Below are 21,101 nucleotides of genomic sequence, written 5' to 3'. Positions count from 1 at the left end.
AGAGCGGGGAGAGCGGCGCCTTCTGGCGCGCCTCGCTCTGATTGGCGGGGAGCAGGAGCTGGGCAGCATGGGTAATGCTGATTGGCTGTGGACTGCCACCCGGCAACATTGCGCGATGTGATTGGCGGAGAGCACGGCCTCTCAGCGTGAGGGGGGAATGGCGGGGGAGGTTGAGGTGATGGCGGTGCCTTGTTGTTGCTGTCCCGGGCGCTAACGAGCCCTCACTGCCCCGCGGGCTCCGGGAAGAGCCCTCTTTTCCCACCGCGCCGGTCCTGCAGTCCTGCACGGGGTGAGTTCTGCACCGGGGCACTGCGGGTTCCGCTCGGGTCCATCCCTGCGCTCCCCAAGCCGTTGAACCCTGAGGGCTCTCTGAGGGTTTTCAGGCGTTAATGAAATGTTTCTTTTCTCAGCGTCCCGGAGGGGAGATGCGGTAGCGTGGGGTGAATCCAGCTGCCTGCACGGGGCCTTTGGAGGCGATGGAGCCGCTCCCCGAGCTCTACTCGATCTTCCAGGGCGAGGTGCGGAGAGCGGGTGGCGCGGCCCGGCCGGGCTCGGGGTGAATTCATTCTGTTGGTTCAGTCAGGGGTTGGCGCAGGGGAGGTTTGGGTGAGGGGCAGCTCTGTGCACACACCTGTGTCCGTGGGCTTGTTCATGTCCAGGTGTGGGTCTGGCGATAGAGAGGGGCAGGAGGGGAGCGGGGATTCTGTCCCTCTGCCCTGCTCAAGTGATTCCCCACCTGTAGCGCTCGGAATTCCAACATCAGCAGCTCCTGGAGCTGCTGGAGAGAGCCCAGAGGAGGCCCCGGAGCTGCTCCCAGGGCTGGAGCCCCTCTGGAGCCAGGCTGGGAGAGCTGGGGGTGCTCCCCTGGAGAGGAGAAGGCTCCAGGGAGAGCTCAGAGCCCCTGGCAGGGCCTGAAGGGGCTCCAGGAGAGCTGCAGAGGGACTGGGGACAAGGGCTGCAGGGACAGGAGCCAGGGAATGGCTTCCAGTGCCAGAGGGCAGGGCTGGCTGGGAGATTGGGCAGGAATTGTTCCCTGGCAGGGTGGGCAGGGGCTGGGCTGGAATTGCCAGAGCAGCTGTGGCTGCCCCTGGATCCCTGGCAGTGCCCAAGGCCAGGCTGGACACTGGGGCTGGAGCAGCCTGGGACAGGGGGACGGGTCCCTGCCATGGCAGGGGTGGTTGAAAAGGAGCTGTGAGATCCCTCCAACCCAAACCATTCCCTGATTCTCTGGTAATCTCCAGATCAGTGAACTGTGCAGGTTTGTTGTGCAGATTCTCCCCTGTGGGCTCAGCAAGGGAAGGGCTGGGTTCAAACAGGGCTTTGGGAAGGGCTTTCCTTCAGCTCTGCTGTTGCTTTTCTCCCCAGGTTGCTGCAGTGACAGATTATGGGGCATTTATCAAAATCCCAGGCTGCAGGAAACAAGGTTTGTGTCTCTGATCTGCTTTGCCTTTTTTCCCCCCGGGCTGCTGTGTCCAAGGCAAGCAGCCAACTCAGAATTAAAGGATTTCAGCAAAAGCTCAGGAAAGGAGTTTTACTAAATTAGGAAGAAACTTGGAGTTCTTGGAAAGCATTTAGAAGATGATGGATTTTTGCATGATTACCAAAAACGACTCAGAAGGGTTTTTGGTAACTTCAGGGTGCCTTTGGGTGGGTTTTGGTAAATTCTGGATTGGGTTTTAATACTTCCAGAATATTTAGGTTTTGATAACTTCAGGATGGTTTAGAAAATCATTTGAAGATAATGGCAGAACTATAGAAATTCTGCATTCAGGTAGCTTGCCCAATTTCCTCCATTTACTGGGCAGTGCAAAATTTGTGGGGGAAAAAACACTAAAATGAAACTGAAATAAAAAAGGGAATGGGAAATCAGACTTAAAGCTGTGTCTGTGACTGTGGGAAAGCTGCAGCCCGAAGGAGCCCCTTCCCTGCTCCCCTCCTGAAGTTCCTGCTCCCTGCAGGGTTTTGGGCAGGATTGTGGCTGCTGGGGGAGGGCACAAAGTGGCCTTGGAATGGGAACTTTCCAGCGAAGTGTTCCCAGATTTCTCTTCCCCGGCAGAGCCCTGTTGTCCACATGTCAATTATCCAAATGAAAATCTAAAATCTTGACCTGTTTTAACAGTGAAGAAATTGGAGCACCCTCTAAAATACATATATACTTATTAATAAGTGTATTTAGTAATTATATTTATTATTAACACAGCTTTATTAATAGTGTCTACATTATAAACAATGATCAAAGAAGAGAAAATAAAAATGAGTTAAACAACAAAATGAGGAGTGTTACTTTTTATATTTTATTGATTAGTGGTGTAAAAACACATTCTTCCCACACGCCAAAGGATTCTCTGCTCTGAGCCACTTTGGAAACTGCAAATCCGAAGTTCAGTGGAGAATTGTCTGTACAGAACTGAAAAAAGGATGAGCTAAAGAAATAAACACTATTAATTTTTAACTTCTATTTATCAGTGGTGTAGAAACACCTTCTTTCCACCCCCCAAGGGATTATGTGCACCCACTTTAGGGCCTGGGAGGCAAACCTGAGGGTTGTTTCTGTTCTCTCCCCCCTCGGCCAGGCCTCGTGCACAGGACTCACATGTCCTCCTGCCGCGTGGACAAACCCTCAGAGATCGTCGACGTTGGGGACAAGGTCTGGGTGAAGCTCATTGGGAAAGAGGTACCCTCAGTTCCAGTACAGTACCTGTGTGTTAATTACTGCCGTGGGCGTTCATCCTGCTAATTCCGTGTTTTCCAGATGAAGGATGACAAGCTGAAGCTGTCCCTCTCCATGAAGGTTGTTCACCAAGGCACGGGGAAGGACCTGGATCCCAACAACGTTTCCCTTGAGTGGGTAAATCTGAGCAGAGCAGAGGGGAATGGCTTCCCTCAGGAGCCAGGGAATGGCTTCCAGTGCCCGAGGGCAGGGCTGACTGGGAGATTGGGCAGGAATTGTTCCCTGGCAGGGTGGGCAGGGGCTGGGCTGGAATTGCCAGAGCAGCTGTGGCTGCCCCTGGATCCCTGGCAGTGCCCAAGGCCAGGTCAGCTCTGTTCTTTGGTTTTAGAAAATTTAACTTCAAGAGTAACGTTTAAAAGCCTTTGTGGTGAGGTGTGTTCTTACAAAAATGGGGGATTAAAGATGAGAAGGGATTGCAAATGGAGCTGTTTTTGTCCTCCCAGTCAGGATGAGCGGAAGAAACGCACCTTCAGGGACTACGCGAGCCAGAAGATCACCCTGGAGGCTGTGCTGAACACGGTGTGCAAGAAATGTGGCTGCAAAGGTGGGTCTGGGCTGCTTCCTCACAGCTTTGTCCCACCAGGCAGCGACCCTTGGTGGGCTTGCAGCCATGTGTGTCTCATGGTTAGATCCCAGAACGGGTTGGGTTGGAAGGGACCTTAAATCCCACCTGGTTCCAATCCTCAGGGACACCTCCCACTATCCCAGGCTGCTCCCAGCCCTGTCCAGCCTGGCCTTGGGCACTGCCAGCGATGGGGCAGCACAACTGCTCTGGGCGGGCTGCTGGCATGGTTACACCTGGATGTAAGGACTGAATTTTGGTTCCATGTTTGTTCTTCTTTCTTTGCCAAGGCTGTTTCTACAGGTTAATAGGTCTTAAAGGTCCAAGAACATTTTAAGGTCTTACACAAAGTTGTTTATTACATGAAAGCCTGTATCTGAAGGTGTGAGAGTCCTAAATGAGTGGTCTTGCAGTCTCACAGTCGGTTATGAGTATAAAGTCTTAGCAAGCAAAATTCCAGTAGACCAATAATCAAAACATAGAATTTAACATCACAGCCTTAGGATAAAACAACCTTCAACTCCTGACCCCAAACAGGATTCCCGGCCACAGGGTCACGATAGCAGAAAGGGATCCCGAGGTCCCGAACCCACACAGAGTCCCCGGCAGCTCTGAACAGAGTTCCAGGACAAGCGCCGCAGGGGAAAGGGAACCCTGGGGCCCTGATCCAAGCGACAAAGGCTACAATAGATGGCACCTTTAGAATCCCATTCAGCTCCCTGGCGGGGCTCCTTCCCCAGGCTGCAGAAGGTGGAGGGTAGATCGATAGATCGGATTGATCAATCGATACCTTCACTTCCAACCCAGAGGCTTTTTATCTGTAAGTTACAAATGCATATTCATATCTTTATCTACACACTACCCAATCTAGGTGCAATTTTCTAAGTTCGTAAAACTACGAAAAAGTATGAAAAGCAATATCAAAAACTATGCGTACAGCATATCTATCAGTGCAAAAACTCTGTCTTACTAGCATGAAAGTTCTATCTTATTGTGCATAAAGATTCTGTCTTAGCATACGTGAGGAACTTTATCTTATTTGCGCAAAATTCATACTAAAAATCATAAACAGTACTCTACCCTATTTTTGTTATGTCTAAACTCTATCACTAGGCCTGAAGCTCTGTACTTCTACACTAACACTTAGGCACTTAGGGCATGTGAAGCTTAAAGCTGAAGCTTAGATTTCTACTTGATGTATGTGTGGCTTTATATATTCTAATTTTTCTAAAGGCTTTAATTCAATCCCTGCACTTCTCACTCTCTGCGGAGGATCCATGGAAATATGGACTCCAACAAGAGGAGGCTTTTTTATCACTTGCTACAAAAACAAAAGATTTTAAGCAAGTTCTTTAAAGAAACAAGCTTTTTCCTTAAAATCACACCTCTTTGGGCTGCTGGTGAGGCGCCAGTGGAGGCTGCAAAGAGGATGAAGGATGGAGAGATGAGGAGAGGCTGAGGGAGCTGGGCCTGGTTGTTGTGGAGGAGAAAACACTGAGAGGGGATCCCATCAATCCACACAAATAGCCCCAAGGGGTGTCAGAGGATGCTGCCAGACCCTGCTCAGGGACAGGAGTGATGGCCAGAAACTGAACACACTGAGCTCCCCCTCACTGTGAGGAGGAACTTCTGTCCCTGGGGAGAGGCAGTGGGACAGGAAGGACAGCAGTGTCCCTCTCTGGAGCTGTGCCAACCCCTGGGTGTGTCCCTGTGTCACCTGCTCCAGGTGAGCTCCAGAGGACCCTCAGCCCCCACAATCTGCAGGGCACAGGTCAGGACAGGTCCCCTTCCTGCACTGTTTGGTTCCTCATACCTGAGGTCTTACTCTGGTTTTGGTTTTTGAGAAGCAAACAAACCTTCACCAGGTGATCCCGCCTGAACAACCAGCAGTGGAAGCTGCAGCTCAGCCGGTGGGACACTGGAGCTGTGTCTTAGAGCTAACACCAAGTCTGTGACCTGCTGAGTTGATGTCCTGCCTGCTTCAGCAGTGTGAGGAGGATTTTGTGGTGCCTTTCAGTGGATTATTCAGGTTGCTGAGGCACAGAGTCGTTTTTTGTGCAGGAGTTTTTGCTGTGCCCTACTTGTGTTATTTAGAGGAAATGGTTCATGGGGCTCGTGCTGTTCTGGAGGAGGTTAATGATGAGTGTGGGCTCTGTAGTGGTAGAGAAGTATCCTTAAAATACTATTTTAAAGAATTATTACTATTTAAAGAACTATAATATATAAAACGCTATATTAAAGAACCACAAAAACCAGATTATGCCTATTTCTAATCTGCTTTTTAATAATGGTGTCTCCTCCTAACAGCAGGTGCAGCTGTCCAAATTTCCACTGCAGCTTTTAGTAGGTCAGCTTTGATGTCTCCAGAGTAGAAAGGACAGAACCAGAAGAGCTGAATTTCTCTCTCTTTGTGGCTTTAGCTCATTTTCCAGGTGCCTGTCACACCAATTCACCTTTCCCCCACTCTTTTCTGGGCTGATTAAGCTCCTGCAGAGACAGATTTTTACTTGTTGAGACAAGGATATTTTATTTTTTGCCTAACTAATCCCTCCAGAATGACCTGGGTTGTGTTTGTTCCCTGTCCTGTTCAATCAGGACATGTTCAACCAGCTGAAATTTCAGGATAAAAAATGTCCAGTGTAGATTGTCTCCTTGTGACTGATTATCAAAAGAGCCTTGGCAGCACTTGGGGTGTGTGAAATGCATTTGTTAAAAAAGGAATAAAAAGAAAGGAAAAGGGGCTGGGTTGTTGCTTCAAACACCTTTATTTTTTCCAGGTCACTTTGCCAAGGAGTGTTTCATGCAGCCTGGAGGAACCAAATACAGCCTCATTCCAGAGGAGGAGGAGGAGGAGGGGGCAGCAGCAGGGTGTGAAGGGGATAAAAAGATCAGCCAGGCTGAGGAGTCTTCAAAAAAGAGGAAAAAGGTACGAGGTGACCTCTGGCTGGCCTGGAAAAGGAAATGGGGGGTGGGTGTTTGCTCTGTAGTTACAACTGAGTTACTCCAGCAGGCTGGGTATGAGTAGCCAGGTGTGGGCTGAGAAGGTGCCTCAGTTTGGGGCAGATGCTGTAGCAAAACAGGAATCTCTGCAGATTTCATACTAATTCTTAGGTTTTCTGCTTCTGTTGTCAAGCTGCCTTCAAGCTGGTTTTGTGGTACAACACACAGCCCTCAAAAATATTCTTAGAGTGAGAAAAAGATGATTCTTGTTTCTTCTGGTCTTTGTGAGGCTCTACAGGCGTTGCTTCAGTGTCCTGAATTCCTGTGATTCCTGCCAGTGACCTGTTTTCCTCCTTTCTCCTGCCCTCACACCTTTCTTTGATGTGGGCTCCGTGCCCTGCTGGCTCCAGGGATATCCTGACCCAGCCAGAGCTGTGGGAGTTGTGTTTATCTCACGCTCCGGGGAAAATCCCTGGCTGTGTTTGCACAGGGAGCGTTCCGAGGCTCCAGAGCAGTTTCTGTCCCTGTGAAAACGGCACCAGATCAGAGACGTTTTCCAGGCACTGTTTGACCTCTGGCTTGGAGCAGGATGGGATAAAATAAAACACAGGTGAGGCTTGAACCCAAACCAGGAGCTTTTAGTGAGGTTTATTCAGGGATGAGGATTCACAGAATCCCAGAGGGTTTGGGTTGGAAGGGACCTTAAATCCCACCCCTGCCATGGTCCCAGGTTGCTTCAAACCCTGTCCAGCCTAGCCTGGGACCCGTCCAGGGGCAGCCACAACCCATTTCAAGACTTCAATAAATAAACTCTTCCGTCAGCCCTTTCACAGTCCCACTTTTAATTACTTTTCCAAAGCCCTTTCTCTGTTTCTCCCCCTCTTTCCAGTTCTGTGGTCTCTCTGTGTCCCTGGAGAGAGGCAACAGGCAGAAAAGGCTCAGGTTATTTAAATGTTTTGGGGAAAAATGACACAAAGAAGTGCACAAATAATTTGTTATCCCACCCCTGCCCATCCCCCAGGGTGGGGACTCCCAGTGGAGTCTTGCCCTGCTGACACTACAGGAAATGTGGGTCACTGTCCTAAGTTGTTCCTGATGTTTTTTTTAAGCTTGGTGGATTAATAGCTTTCCTTGAAATCTCACTTGTTCCTTTGATCTCCCTCCCTTCTCAAGGGTGACATCAAAAGTTGTCAGATGTTTTCCAGAGCTGGAATAATAAAACTTGGAGCTTTTTTGGGGCAGGATGTGGGATCCTGGAGATGAATGGTTCCCTTGTAGTCTCGAGTGCCTGCTGTGATCTTGTCTGGGAGCCACCATGTGCTTCCCTGCACGCCTGGAGCTGCAGGGATTTACAGCACGTGGAAATGGCTCTGTGGATTCAGGGACAATCTCCTTGCTGACCTGTCCCCTCCCATGTGTGTGACACCATGTGGGGCTGGGATTTTAGAGGAGAGGAGGGAGCTGCCAGCTCCTAGGGGATTCCATCTCCACAGAGTGTCAGAGCAATAAAATTAATATTTGTGGTTGTTCAGGATCAGCATTCTGTGCTTTCCTGGATCTGATGTTTCCTTGCATCTGGGGTTGTTCTCCACTTCCCAGAGATTCTTCTCTTGAGACACTCCAGGATCCTCTCCCCTTTTTTCTCCCCTTGCCTTCCCAGTGGCTCCCAGCTCCTGTTTTCCCTTCTGCCTGAGCCCCCAGCATTGCCAGGCTGAGCTGGATTCAGGTCTCTGCGTGGGAGTGGCACTGGTGTGACAGTGACACATCTTTGGGTGGCAGCACAGAGCCCTGTCCTGGTCCCGTTATCCCGGAGAAAATGGGTGATGGAGAAGGGGAGAGGCTGAGGCCAGTCCAGGGAAGGGTTTGGAGCTGGGAAGGGGCTGGAGAATCCTGAGGGAGCTGGAAAGGGGCTCAGCCTGGAGAAAAGGAGGCTCAGGGGGACCTTGTGGCTCTGCACAGCTCCTGACAGGAGGGGAATTCCCAGGGAATGAGGGATGAGATGAGAGGAAACAGCCTCAAGTTGTTCTGAGGGAGGTTTAGGTTGGATATTTGTGGAAAATGCATCACAGAAAGCATTGATAAAACTGTCCTGGCAGTGGTGGAGTCCCCATCCCTCATAAGCCACGTGGATGTGGCACTCAGGACGTGCTGGTGGTGCTGGGGCCGTGCTTGGACTGGCTGATCTTGGAGGGCTTTTCCAACCTAAACAATTGCAGGATTCCGTGGTGCCTGTCAGGGACAGCTGGGCAGCCCAGGCTCTGTGTCCCTTTTCCCCCTGGGGTCACGGGGTGAAGGAGCTCCTGTGGGAACAGCAGTGTCCCTGCTGGGATGGTGTGGGAGGCAGAGGCTGGGAATGGCTGAGCCCTTCTGATCCTGCTGCCTTTGTCTTCCGAGAAAAAACCTGCAGTGCTGACCAAGGAATCACCCCTTGGACTGGAATTCTCCAAGTTTATCCCATCCTCTGCTCACACAACCTCGAGTTTGGGGGTTTAGATCCATTTCGAACAGCTCATCCCTGAGGTATTTTTGGATGCCTTTGGGGCTTTTTTATGACTTTGCTGCTGTTTTCCCCACTGCAGGGAGATCTTCCTGCAGATCTTCATGTGAAAACCACACCTAAATGTGTCTGCGGCTCATCCAGCCTTAGTCCATCCTGGGTTTTACTGGTTTTATTGGTTCCTCCATGGCATTAAGAGGGCACAGCCCTTCACACATTGTCTTAATCCAAATTTTTCTGAATCTCTCTGTCTTTATTTACATATTTCTATGCTGGGTTCTTCTCCTCAGCTTCGTTCTAACTGCTCCCCCACCAAATCATGCAAAAACACCTTTAGATTGATGTAATGAATCTTGTTTGGAGTGAAATTGGGTGGTGGAATGAGGATAAGAATAAAATTAAGTAGCCTAGAAGGATTCCTGGCACAGCCCTGGGGATGCAGGCAGACATTAGAAATCCATTCGAGTTTTTCCAAAGGACAAGACACTAAGTCTTGGAATGGGATCATAACTTTCAAAAGGGTCTGGTGAAAAATATTTAATTTTCTTGGAGAGTTCTGGGCACTCCCCTCTTATCTCAACCCCGAATACCTTTAGGAGGAGTGAGCTGTTGTTACATTCTGAGAGCACAGCCTGGAGCAGTTTCAAAGGCAGGAGGGAGCCTGGAGTGCTGGAGGGGCCCCTCTTGGAGGAGTTTTTGGAGCAGTAGGGAGGGAATTCCATAAAAACGAGCACTCAGGCTCTAGCCCAGCCTGCTGCTGTCCTGCTGGCAGCTCCAACAGGAGATTTTGGAGCACTTTTGTTGGGTTCTGGTGTGATAATTGCATAGGTGGGGCAGGATGTGCAAGGAACCGTGAAGTGCAGCTTTGTGTGCTCTGAGCCCTTGGCACTGGGAGCTGCTTGGGCCAAATCCTCTCCAAATCCTCCCCCAACACGCAGTGTTTGGAGTGCTGGGTGTGCCCAGGCTGAGCTGAGCCCCATCCAGCAGGGCTGGAGGGCACTTGGCAGCCCAGGGCTGACCCTGCAGGCACAAACCTGGGCTTTGCTGGGCCATCCCTGAGCTGGAGCCCCTGCACACCGAGTTCCTGGTGTGCAGTGCTGATCTCCAGGCTGCACTGCTGGGTGGAAGGAGAGCTGTGCTCTGCAGCAGGGTGCTCCTGGTGCAGGAGGGCTTTGTGGCCCTGCTGCCTCCTACTGAAAACCATAAAATCATGGAGTGGGTTGGATTGGAAGGACCTTCAATCCCATCCAGTGCCACCCCTGCCGTGGGCAGAGACACCTTCCACTGTCCCAGGGTGCTCCAAAGCCCTTCCAGGGATGGAGCAGCCACTTTTTTTCCTCTGGGAATGTTCAGCCTTCCTTGTTTGTGCTGCACTTCCAGACCAGGCTGTGCTGATTTGCACTTCTGCACAGGAGGCATCAGAGAATCATGGAATATCCACACACAAGGATCACCTGATTCAGCTCCTGGCCCTGCACAAGACACACTGGGAACCTCGTGTGTGCCAGAAAAAGAATTTGTGTCTCTTGGAGTGATCTTGGTTTTTAGAAGGCCCCAAAAAGGGGAGAGTGAGGGTTTGTTGATTTTTTCCAGCCAGCACAATGCCCACGTGTGCTTTTATGTCCCTGTTCCATCCCCAGGAGTGTGTGTGACATCCTGTCCTGCCTTCAGCCCTCACATCCTGACACAGTTTCCCAAGCTCTGGAATGAAACTGGTGGTTGTGAAGGTCTTGTCAAACTTTCTCACCATGTGCAGAGGCTGGAAAAGCTTGAGAAAATTCTCCTTGCTGCATCCCCTTCTCTGGAGGATTTAACTCCTTCCTGTCCTCTTAGGACTGGGAGGGTTTCCTCCTGCCTTTCCTCGGTGGGTCAGGGACTTTGTGGTGAGTCTGTTGTTACCCCACAGGAAAAGAGGCTCAGGTTTGGGTGACATTGTTGGCTGTGCTGGAGCTGAAATGTGCCAAGGGTCTGGTGGGTGTGGAGCGACTCCATCCTCTGCTCCCTTCCCTGGAGTCCCAGAGAATCCTGCTTGATGCTCAGCTCTCAGAGTTCTCTTTGCCCCTCCAGCTCCTTAAAAGGGTTGTTCTGTTTGACTAAAATTGAGCTGCCAGCTCCTTTCCTTTTTCCCCAGCTGACAGCCTGGGCCTGGTGCTTGAACACCCAATCCAGTTTGGGCACAGGTGCCTAAAGGCTGGGCTAGAGCCCTGAGCTGAGCTGAGCTGAGCTGAGCTGAGCTGAGCTGAGCTGAGCTGAGCTGAGCTGAGCTGAGCTGAGCTGAGCTGAGCTGAGCTTGCTGCACCACATTCCTCACTGGGGCTGTCCAAGCCTGTCCAGGGCTTTGGTTGCCTCAGTGGCCATCTCTGCTCCCTGAAACCCTGCTTGACTTCTTTCCTTGAGTCCTCAAGTAGGGCAAAAATTCCTGGTCAGCCTCCCTGGAGCCAGGCTGGGAGAGCTGGGGGTGTTCCCCTGGAGAGGAGAAGGCTCCAGGGAGAGCTCAGAGCCCCTGGCAGGGCCTGAAGGGGCTCCAGGAGAGCTGCAGAGGGACAGGAGCCAGGGAATGGCTTCCAGTGCCAGAGGGCAGGGCTGGCTGGGAGATTGGGCAGGAATTGTTCCCTGGCAGGGTGGGCAGGGGCTGGGCTGGAATTGCCAGAGCAGCTGTGGCTGCCCCTGGATCCCTGGCAGTGCCCAAGGCCAGGCTGGACCCTGGGGCTGGAGCAGCCTCGGACAGGGGGACGGGTCTCTGCCATGGCACAGAGGTGGCACTGGGTGATCTTTCAGTCCCTTCCAACCCAAACCATTCCATAATCTTCAGAGCCTTTCACCAGGGAAGTCTCTCATGCACTGATGTGGCCCTGGGTGAAGTTGGTGGATCCTTGGTGGATGCTGGTGCTGCTGTGCTTGGACACAAAGCTGCAGCTTGGCATTAGCCACGTGCAAGGTACAGTTATTTTAGAGGCCCATTCACCTGCTTCCCTTTACTTCCCAAGGGAAGAGGGAAGCAGGTGAATGAACTTCTCCTTCCCAAGAGCCAAGGGGAGGGAACACCTGAGTTTGGGCAGGATGGGTTTGCCAGGCCCTTGGGAGCTGCTGGCAGCATTCCTGTCCCTGCTGGAAGGGGATGCAGCAGCACGGGATCAATCAGATCCTGTCCCCAGGCCTGTGTTCTGATTAAACATCCCCAAATTGCCTTCCTGCATCATTAAACAGTGCTGATCTGCCTTGGGGTGATCCCAGTGCCCCCCAGGCCTGATCCCAGGGTAATCTCTGCCTGCAGCTTCGTCACACGCTCGAATTGGAGGGTTTAGATCCATTTCAAAGTCCCTTACGGGCTTTATTCCAGCAGCAGCTGCTCTGTGCTGCAGCTGAGGGGCAGGTCTGGAGCTTTTGCAGCAGCACAGGATGGGGGCTCTGAAGGGGGAGAGAGCGGGAAAGGGTGCAGGGGAGGTTGGGGAGCAGGAGAGGAGGGTGGAAGAGATGTCTGGGAACAGAAGAGTGTGCAAGGAAAACTGGGGAACAGGAGAGTGTATGGAGGAATCAGCAGGATGGGGTGCAGTGGGAAGCTGGGGAGCAGTGGAAATTGAGCAGCAGGACAAGGGTGCATTGGAAGATGAGGAGCAGGATGGGGTTCAGGAGAAATTGAGCAGGACGGGATGCAGAGGAAGTTGGGGAGCAGGAAGAGATGCAGAGTAAATTGGGGAGCAGGAAGGGGTGCAGTGGGAAGATGAGGAGCAGGACGGGGTTCAGGAGAAATTGAGGAGCAGGAGAGGATGCAGAGTAAATTGGGGAGCAGGAAGGGGCACAGAGGAAGTTGGGAAACACGAGGGGGTGGTGAAATCTTCAGGGAGATTGTGCAAAGAGCCGCATCTTGCAGCAGGGCACTGACCTCATCCTGCTGCAGGAGGCTCCCCTGGGCTCTCCTGCCTGAGCAGTGTTTGGGTGCTCCAGTGCTCCTGTCCTGGCAGGCTGGGGGCCGGGGGTGGGCTGGGGCTGCAGGGACAGTGCTCATGGCTGGTTTAGAAGCCCATTTCTTGGCTTCTTTAGAAGCCCATCGTCTTCCAACTTGTATTAACAAAGAACAATGAAATAATGGAGTGACAGCAAGAACTCTCTTTCCATGAATTATCCAGTGTTTTCCAGCCTTGGATTTCCACGTTGCTGCTCCTTGCTCCAATTTCTGCCATGCCCTGTGCCCTGCCCCTGCAGCTGAGGGCTGGCAGTGGTGATTGACTCCTGCCTCCTGGGGCACGGGGCCCTTTCCATGCAGGAGCAGGCCCAGAAAGGCCTGTGCTGCCCTGGCAAGCATTCCCACATTCCCAGGCTTTTCCTGTGCTTTCCTAGGAGAAGAAGAAGAAGAAGAAGAAGCACAAGGCCAAGCAGTCCTCAGAGTCAGACTCAGACAGCTCAGCCTCGGACAGCGAAGGAGCTCAGCCCTCCAGCAAGAGGCCCAAGCACTCCGGGAAACCCAGCAAGAAGAAGAAGAAGAAGCACAAGAAGTAGCCCTGGATGAGCAGGGCAGGCTGGGGTGCTGCCACGGCCATTCCCTGGTGCAGCCAGCAGGGATCAGCACCTCCCCTGCTCCAGGGACAGGGAGTTCCTTCTCAAAGTAACACGGGCGTGTGTTACAGGTGTTGACCTTGCTGTGAGCTGTCCTCTGTCACCCTGGGCACGGGCTCAGGACACCCTGCAGGCACGCCTCGTGTCCTGCTGGAGCTGCTGCTGGCTCTAGTGACAGCTGGGTGACAGCAGCCCCGTGCAGGGGTTGGGGTGGCACAGCCAGGCCCGCACCGTGCTGGGGACAGGGTTTGGCGGTGCTGGGCGCTGTGGTGGCACCACAACCCCCTGGCACAGAGCTCGGGGCTGCAAACCTGCCCCGGCTCCCCGGGTCTCTGCAAACACTGGGAGTGGAGGAGCAAGGAGCAAGCGGGGGAGTGGAGATACCGGGAGTAAACATGAACTGTGGAGTGTTTGCTGCCTTGGAAAGGGATGGAAAATAAATCTCTGCCCTCTCCAGCTGTACTTTGCACCAGCTCCTTTCTTCTGTACCCTCCACACTTCATCTTGGGCAGGGGAGGGCTGGAGGAGGAGGGTTGGAGGAGATAGGAGGGTTTTTTTTGGGAAGTTCTGACTGCTTCCTGAGGTTCCCTGGGGTGGGAAGGGGGTGTGTGGTGAGGTAACCCATAGGAGAAGCCTTCTGGAAGGAGCATAAATCTTGTAACTGGAGCTGAAGGTCAGGGCAGGGATGACAGGGGAGAGTGCCAGGAGCAGCTCAGCCCTGCCGGGACAGATGTGAATGGGGGAAGGAGTCGCTCCTGCGGCTCTGCGGGGAGCTGCCAGTGGGGTTGGCAACTGCTGGCGTGGCAGGAGGAGCTGGGACTGCTGATGCAGCCTCCCCTTACCCCTTTTCCTTCCCTGTGCTTCCCACCCCAGCTCCCCATGGCTGCATCCCCCTTTGGGGCCATTTCCCTTCCCAAATCCGGACACCAAGAGCTCAGCACCTTTATTCCAGGTGATGCTGCGCCTCTGGCTGGGGCTGTGGGGCTCCCTCCTGCCCTCGGCCTCGCTGGGAGGGGCATTCCCGGATCCTGCGCTGCTGCGGGACTGGACATTCCCGCTGGGAGAGCTCCCTGCCAGCCAGAACTGATCCCACGGCTTGGAGAAGAGGCTGAGATGGGATCTCTGGCCATTAACCCCACCCCTGCCATCCCTGTTGGTGTGCACGTGCCAAACCCGCCTTTTCCCGAGTAAACCGAGCACAGAGCTGTAACAACACCTTTATTGTTTTTTCCATGTGACATTTCCCACTATCAATTAAAAAAGAACCCAACAACAAACCACAAAACCACCACCCGAGCCCCTCGAGCCCCTGCCGGGCGGGGCAGGGGCGGCCCCGGCGGGGCGGCAGCTCCGCGCCCACGGGAGGCCGTGCCTGGCACGGGGCCGGGAGGTGGGGACGATGTGGCACCGGGTGACGGGCAGGGGACCTGCGACAGCGTCTATGTCGCCTTCTCGTAGGTGCGGGTGGAGACGACGTTGCCCATGGTGAGAGTCTGGGGGCAGAGCGGTGGGGGGTTAGTGCTGCCATGCCCAGCCCCGGGCTGAGCTCTTCCCACTTCAAACCATTCCCGAGGTGGGAGCCCCAGAATAAAACCATTTCCTTACCAGGATTAATTTCCCATCCTTCAACTCCCGCACCAGCGATGTCTCCTTCCCCTCCCACTTCTGCACGTGGACGAGTTTGCCTCCATCCAGAGTGACCACGGACTGCAGGGAGGGATTGAGACCCACAGTTACCTTCTTCCCCGGGGTTTTGGGGTTCTGGGGGGTTTATCCCTCAGAGGGGACCCTGCAGGGCTCGGGATCAGCCTGGGGGTGCCACTGTGGGGATGCTCCTGGAACCATCCCTGCCTGGCTTGGTCAGCCCAGCCTGGATCCTGCACTGGGTCACGGCCTCGGCTGCCCCGCTGTGACCCGGGAGTGCCACCGGCACGGTCACCCTGCCCCCCGTGCCCCGGGGCCATCGCGGGAGCGCTGCCCGGGGCCACCGGGACCTGTCCCGGCCGCGCTCCCAGGCGCGGTTCGCCGGCTCCGGCGGGGACTGGAGAGGCGGGGCAGGGATCGGGGCTTGGAACCGAAGCTTCCCTGCCCTGCAGGGCCCGGCGAGGGTTTTTGGAGCGGCTGATGCGGCAAACGCGCCTCTGCTCGCCGCGCTGCTGTTTGCACAGCGCCGCTGCTGACTCAGCCCCGGCAGCCCGGCCCGTGCCAAGGTTACTGTGACAGCGCCACGGCACGCAGGGCGGGGTTGTGCCGGGACAGGCACCGGCACCAGCACTGGCACCGCCTGCCTGTCCCCATCCTGCCCCGTGCCCCCCATCCAGCCCCTCTAGAGCCGGGGGCTCCCCCTCGGGCGCCCCCATGGCTTGGGTCTGTCCGGAGCTCAGGTGTGCCCCAGCCCCAGGTCCCCGCAAGGCTCTGGGTGCTCCCTCAGATCCCAATTCTCCCCACAGCTGGGTCCTCCCCGCTCAACTGTCCAATAGTTTGGGTGCCTGCAGGGTTTGGGTGCCCCACAGCCCTGGAACCCATGGGCAGAGAGCAGGGATCGATGGAATATTGGGGAGAAATCACCCCCTGTGAGGGTGGGCAGGCCCTGGCACAGGGTGCCCAGAGCAGCTGTGGCTGCCCCTGGATCCCTGGCAGTGCCCAAGGCCCGGCTGGACACTGGGGCTGGAGCAGCCTGGGACAGGGGGAGGTGTCCCTGCCATGGCAGCGGTGGAACTGGACGAACTTTAAGGTCCCTTCCAGCCCGAACCATTCCCTGCTATCCTGGGTGCCCCACAACTCCCCCCACCCACAGCTGACCCCACCTGCCCATCCTGCCCAGCCCCGTGCCTCGGGCAGCCGTCCTGGCCCCGCTGACCCATCATGTGCCCTCTGGCCCCCGGCCGAGGGGCACCCCAAGGGCACGTCCCGGGCTGTGGCAGGAGCTCCGGGCCGGTCACACGTTCCTGCTGCTTGAACAGCTTCCAGGAGCTGGGGCGGGAGGGAGCGCGGCAGGGAGGGACCTCACACTCAGCCCCTTCCCCCAGCCTCGCTGCGAGCCCAGCCCTTTGTGCTTCCTGCTCTGGGGCCAGGAAAGGGTTTTGTGCCCAAAGAGCCCCCAGGTGCCTCCTGAGGCGCCCTCCGGGCTGGGTGTGGGGCACTGAGCTGCTCCGTGCATGGAGTGTTCTGTGGGCATGGGAGCGGCTGCTGAAATCTAGGAAAAATCAGGAGCTGGGCCACTCCTTCAAGGGAAAATGTCCCTGCAGGGTGGGAGAGGCCAGGAAAGTCACTGCTCTCCCTCAGGTGATTTTTTCCTTGCTCTTACAGGGAGGGGCAGCCTGGCCCGGGAAGTTTTGAACTCCCCAGGGACCCTCAGCCCTGGGATGAGCCCTTGGAGAGGCACCGACCAGCTGGGAATGGCCCGGTGCTCCATCCCTGCGGCGCTGCCTGCCTGGGAGAGCAGGCACAAAGGGGGCTCAGCATGAGAGGGGGCTCTAAAAAGAGGTGTGGTGCCTCTCTCCCCCCGGGGCAGGGACACTTCCCACCACCTCACCACGGCCTCTTGAGCAAGCTGGCACTCGCCAGCCGGGCTCTTGCACAACCTTCCCGGCAGCCCCGTCCGGCTCCCGGGGGAGCCCAGCTGCAAAACGGACTCGGGGACGCTGCCCGGACGGGACCAGGCTTGAGCAGCACCTCCGGCGGGCACAGAGGTGTTTCCCTTGCACAGGCAGCCGGGACGGAGCCACGGGCTGATGGAGCGATCCCCCGGAGCCCAGAGAGCCTTTCAGGGGTGCCCCGGGGGGGGGGGGGGGGGGGCAGGGCTGGGGGCTCACCTTGACGTGCCTGTCGTCCGCCGTGGTCTCGTCGAACTCCTCGCCCAGCTTGAAGGTGATCTCGGTGTTCTTGAAGGTGCTCTGGGTCTTCACGGTGACCTTGTCGCCGTCCAGCTCGATGATGGTGGTGGGCTTGGTGAAGCCGGCCACCTGCCGCGTGGCGAAGCCCACGCCTGGGAGCCGAGGGATGAGGGGCTGGGGAGGGGCCCGAGGCAGCCGCCCACCCCCGGCATCGCCCGGAGCTCTTCCTCACCGCTGGGGTGGAGGGTGAACCCCCAAACTGCTGCCCGCTCACGGTCCTGGGGGGCTCCGTGCGCCCCCGGGGCAGGAGCAGAGAAGGGGGGCCAGGGAATGCTGTCCCTGCTGAGGGAGGGATCCGGGACCAGCCCCTGAGCTGGGTGAGGGCGAACTGGGGTCTGTCCCCGCTCCCCGCACTGCTCTGGGGTGGGGGACTCCCCCTGACCATGCTGGGGCCGGCTGATGGGGGATTCGGGGGCTGGGGAAGGCTGGGGGGTCCTCAGCGACCCCCAGCACCCAGGGGGGCATCTCATCCCTCCACGCTCTGCCAAAGGCTGCCCCGGAGGGGCACTGGAAGGACGAGACCCCTCACCCAACCCGAGATCACCTCACCCAGCCCAAGATCACCTCACCCAGCACAACCCCACGTGTACAAAACCTCAGAGCCCCCCTAAACCACCCACGGAGGCAGCAGCGACGCCCCCACCGCCTGCAGCCCCCCCCAGCCAGACCCCCGTGGGGGGTAGAGGTTCACCAGGAAAATTGGGGGGGCTAGAAAAAAAAATAAAAAAAGGGGGGGGGATGTGACTCCAATCCCGCTCTCAGCCGCGCCCACTCACCCAGCGCCTTCATGTACTCATCGAAATTGTTGGTGTCCACCAGCTTCCAGGTGCCCACGAAGGCGTCGACCATGGCGAGGGGCGCGGGGGGGCTCAGACGCGCGGGGGTCCGGCCGGCTGCGAGCGTGGCAGCGCCTGCAGCTGCTGCGGCCCCGCACCGCCTTAAATAATGTCCTCATCACATGATTGGAAAGAGCACAACGCGCTCCAGAAATACTCCCCGGCAGCGCTGCCAGCGGCCACCCCCGGCCCGACCACCCTCCCCCGGCCACCGCCCCCCGCCCCGAGCCCCCGGGCAGGGATGGGGACGGCGGAGAGAGCGGGGCGCTGGTGCCGTGAGCCGAGCCCGGGCTCTGCGGGCACGGCGGGGAGGTGGGTGCGGGGTGAGGGGACGCTGAGGCGGGGCTGAGGTGGGCACGGGGGGTGTGTGCATAGCCCGGGTGGTCCCATGGGTGCGTGGGGAGGGGCAGCTGCTACCCCTGGGCACGGTCAGGGCGTGGGGACAGCGGCGCTCGTGATGCCCTTCAGGGGCACGAGTGGTGGGGACTGGGGAGGTGAGCTGGGGAAACTGAGGCACAGGGAGCAGGAAGCACTGAGGGGGGTGTGGGGACTCCAGGAGAGTGTGGGGCCGTGTGTGACACCCCCTCAATCCCATGTGTCTGTGGGCACGCGTGACCCGGTCCCTGCTTGATGTGCCTGTGTGCGGGCACGTGTGTGACACTGTCCCCTCCCTGTGTGCATGGGGACACACGCGTGTGCCATCAGTGATGGTGAGTGCCGAGGGACGCTGGCGACAAGGACAGGCACGGGGCTGGGGGACCCCCAGCCGTGTCCCTGTGCTTTGGGTTGCAGCGGGACCAGCGCATCCCCTGCCCCTTCCCAGCGTGGAGGGGACACCCCTGGCCGTGGGATTCGATGTCCCCTGGACCCCAGGGGACAGCGCCCACTCCTGACCCATCCCCGGGTGGTGGAGGGACTCAGGTGTCCCCGAGCCCGGTGGCTGCAGCGTGTCCCCTTGTACTGGGGATACTGGGGACTCGGGGGTCAAAGGCGCCAGGGCCGTGAGGGACCGGCGACACTCTCTCCCTGTCTCTGGCCCCTGTGTGACATCGCAGACACCCAAAAATAGCCAGAGCTCGAGTTCAGCTTCTTCCTGCTGACACTGCCGCCGGGCAGGACCCCTCACCTCGTGCCCTGGGGCACAGACCTGTCCCCGTGGGACCGGTGTTCCCTGCCTCGATGGGACCCCAGGCAGGGCTCTGCCAGGGCCACAAGGACAATTTAATCCCCAGGGACACAGAGCCCCCATGGCCTGGGGCAGGGGGGGACACAGAGGGCAAGGACTGTCCTCGGTCCCCTCCCCTGGGTGTCAGTGTCCCAAACCTGCACAGCCCGGTCCCCTTGGGTGCTCCCTCTACAACAGGACTGAGAGATGGGGACATTGACAGGGACAGCCTGGCACAGGAACAGCCTGGCACAGGGACACCCACAGATAGGGACACCCACAGACAGGGACACCCCAGCACAGGGACACAAACCCACAGGGACATGCACAGACAGGGACACCCCAACACAGAGACACCAATCCACAGGGACACCGTGGCATAGGGACACCCACGGACAGGGACACCCTGGGACAGGGACACCCATGGACAGGGACACCCAGGCACAGGGACACCCAGACACAGGGACACCCACGGACAGGGACACCCATGGACAGGGACACTCACGGACAGGGACACCCATGGACAGGGACACCCACACAGAATGACACACATGCGCAGGGACACCAATTTACAGGGACACCAATCCACAGGAACACCAATCTATATGGACAGCAATCCACAGGGAGCACCCATGGGCAGGGTCACCCACTCATGGTGACACCCACCCACAGGAAACACCCTGGCACAGGGTCACCCACCCACAGGGGCATCCACGCAGAGTGACACACATGCACAGGGACACACACATGGCTGTCCCTGCACACCCACCCACAGGGGCACCTATGAGCATCCATGGACACCCACTCACCTGCAGGGCCACACACACACACACACACACATGCATGGATGCATGCACACATGTGTCCACACCCTTGAGTGCCTGTGTAAAGGAGCGCCTGTGCCCATGGATGCCCACACACAGATGCCCACGACCATGAATGCACGTGCACACGGATGCACACACACACAGAGATATGCACACACACACACACGGATGCACACACACAGAGATATGCACACACACATGGATGCACACACACACACAGATGCACACATGCACACATGGATGCACACACACGGGAGCTCATGCCCACGAATGCCCATGTAAATGAGTATCCATGATCATGAATGCACACACACACACTGATACCCACACAGATGGCACTGCACGTGTGCACATGTACATGTACCCATGCTCATGGATGCACACACACACAGAGACATGTCCCTGCACACGCACACACAGATGCACACATAGAACGATGCCCCTGCATGTGCACATGGGTGCACAGACATGGATGCACAGACATGGATGCACACACACACACGGATGCACACAGAGATGCACACACACATGGATACACACACACACGGATGTACACACACTGATACACACACAGATGCACACACATGGATGCTCGTGCACACGTGTGCCCATGGATGCCCACTCACATGGATCTGCATGCACACGAGAGCCCATGCCCACGAATGCCCGTGTAAATGGGTGCTCACACACACACTCACAGGGATGCTCCTGCACACATGTCCTCGTGGCCATGAATCCCTGTGTAAATGGGTGCCCATGACCACAGAGACACCCACACACAGCGATTCCAGTGGGTGTGGGTGCCCATGGCCCTACACATGGATGTACACACACACGGCAGCCCATGCCCACGAATGCCCCTGTAAATGGGTGCCCCCCATGGGACTCCATGGCCATGAATGCCTGTGTAAATGGGTGCCCACACACATGGATGCACACGCACAGGGATGCCCATGCACACAGTTCCATGTCCATGAATGCCCGTGTAAATGGTGCCCATGCCCACAGCTGCCCACGCACACGGATACCCACGCACATGGATACCCTTGCACACGGATACCCACGCACATGGATACCCACGCACACGGATACC

The 21,101-nt window shown here is 56.5% G+C and overlaps 2 protein-coding genes across 6 annotated transcripts; one reads left to right on the top strand and one right to left on the bottom strand.

Annotated features, from left to right (window-relative positions):
- Window positions 1-126: 126 nt before the first annotated feature.
- On the top strand, window positions 127-13,746 carry ZCCHC17 (zinc finger CCHC-type containing 17). Of its 5 annotated transcripts, XM_063418943.1 has the most exons (9): window positions 127-289; window positions 411-518; window positions 1,366-1,423; window positions 2,574-2,674; window positions 2,753-2,844; window positions 3,175-3,275; window positions 6,071-6,219; window positions 6,724-6,843; window positions 7,407-7,764. In XM_063418943.1, the coding sequence occupies exons 2-8, from the start codon at window positions 477-479 to the stop codon at window positions 6,802-6,804; spliced, it is 624 nt and encodes a 207-aa protein (XP_063275013.1). In that variant the 5' UTR covers window positions 127-289; window positions 411-476; the 3' UTR covers window positions 6,805-6,843; window positions 7,407-7,764. The 5 variants fall into 5 exon arrangements, with proteins under 5 accessions (XP_063275013.1, XP_063275012.1, XP_063275011.1 ...); XM_063418942.1 differs by having other exon boundaries at window positions 6,724-7,764; XM_063418941.1 differs by lacking the exons at window positions 6,724-6,843; window positions 7,407-7,764 and adding an exon at window positions 13,069-13,746 and having other exon boundaries at window positions 128-289; window positions 2,574-2,647.
- Window positions 13,747-14,489: 743 nt separating this feature from the next.
- Window positions 14,490-18,135, bottom strand: FABP3 (fatty acid binding protein 3). Its single transcript, XM_063418966.1, is given in 6 exon segments — window positions 14,490-14,777; window positions 14,890-14,991; window positions 17,100-17,272; window positions 17,957-18,061; window positions 18,064-18,114; window positions 18,117-18,135. Coding segments are annotated over 6 exon segments (504 nt in total). The 3' UTR covers window positions 14,490-14,723.
- Between the last annotated feature and the right edge of the window lie 2,966 nt (window positions 18,136-21,101).

This window comes from Prinia subflava, chromosome 24 (assembly GCF_021018805.1).
Source record: "Prinia subflava isolate CZ2003 ecotype Zambia chromosome 24, Cam_Psub_1.2, whole genome shotgun sequence".
Taxonomy (NCBI): Eukaryota; Metazoa; Chordata; class Aves; order Passeriformes; family Cisticolidae; genus Prinia; species Prinia subflava.
Note: the sequence above shows the minus strand (reverse complement) of the source record. Positions and strands in the feature narration are given on the sequence as shown.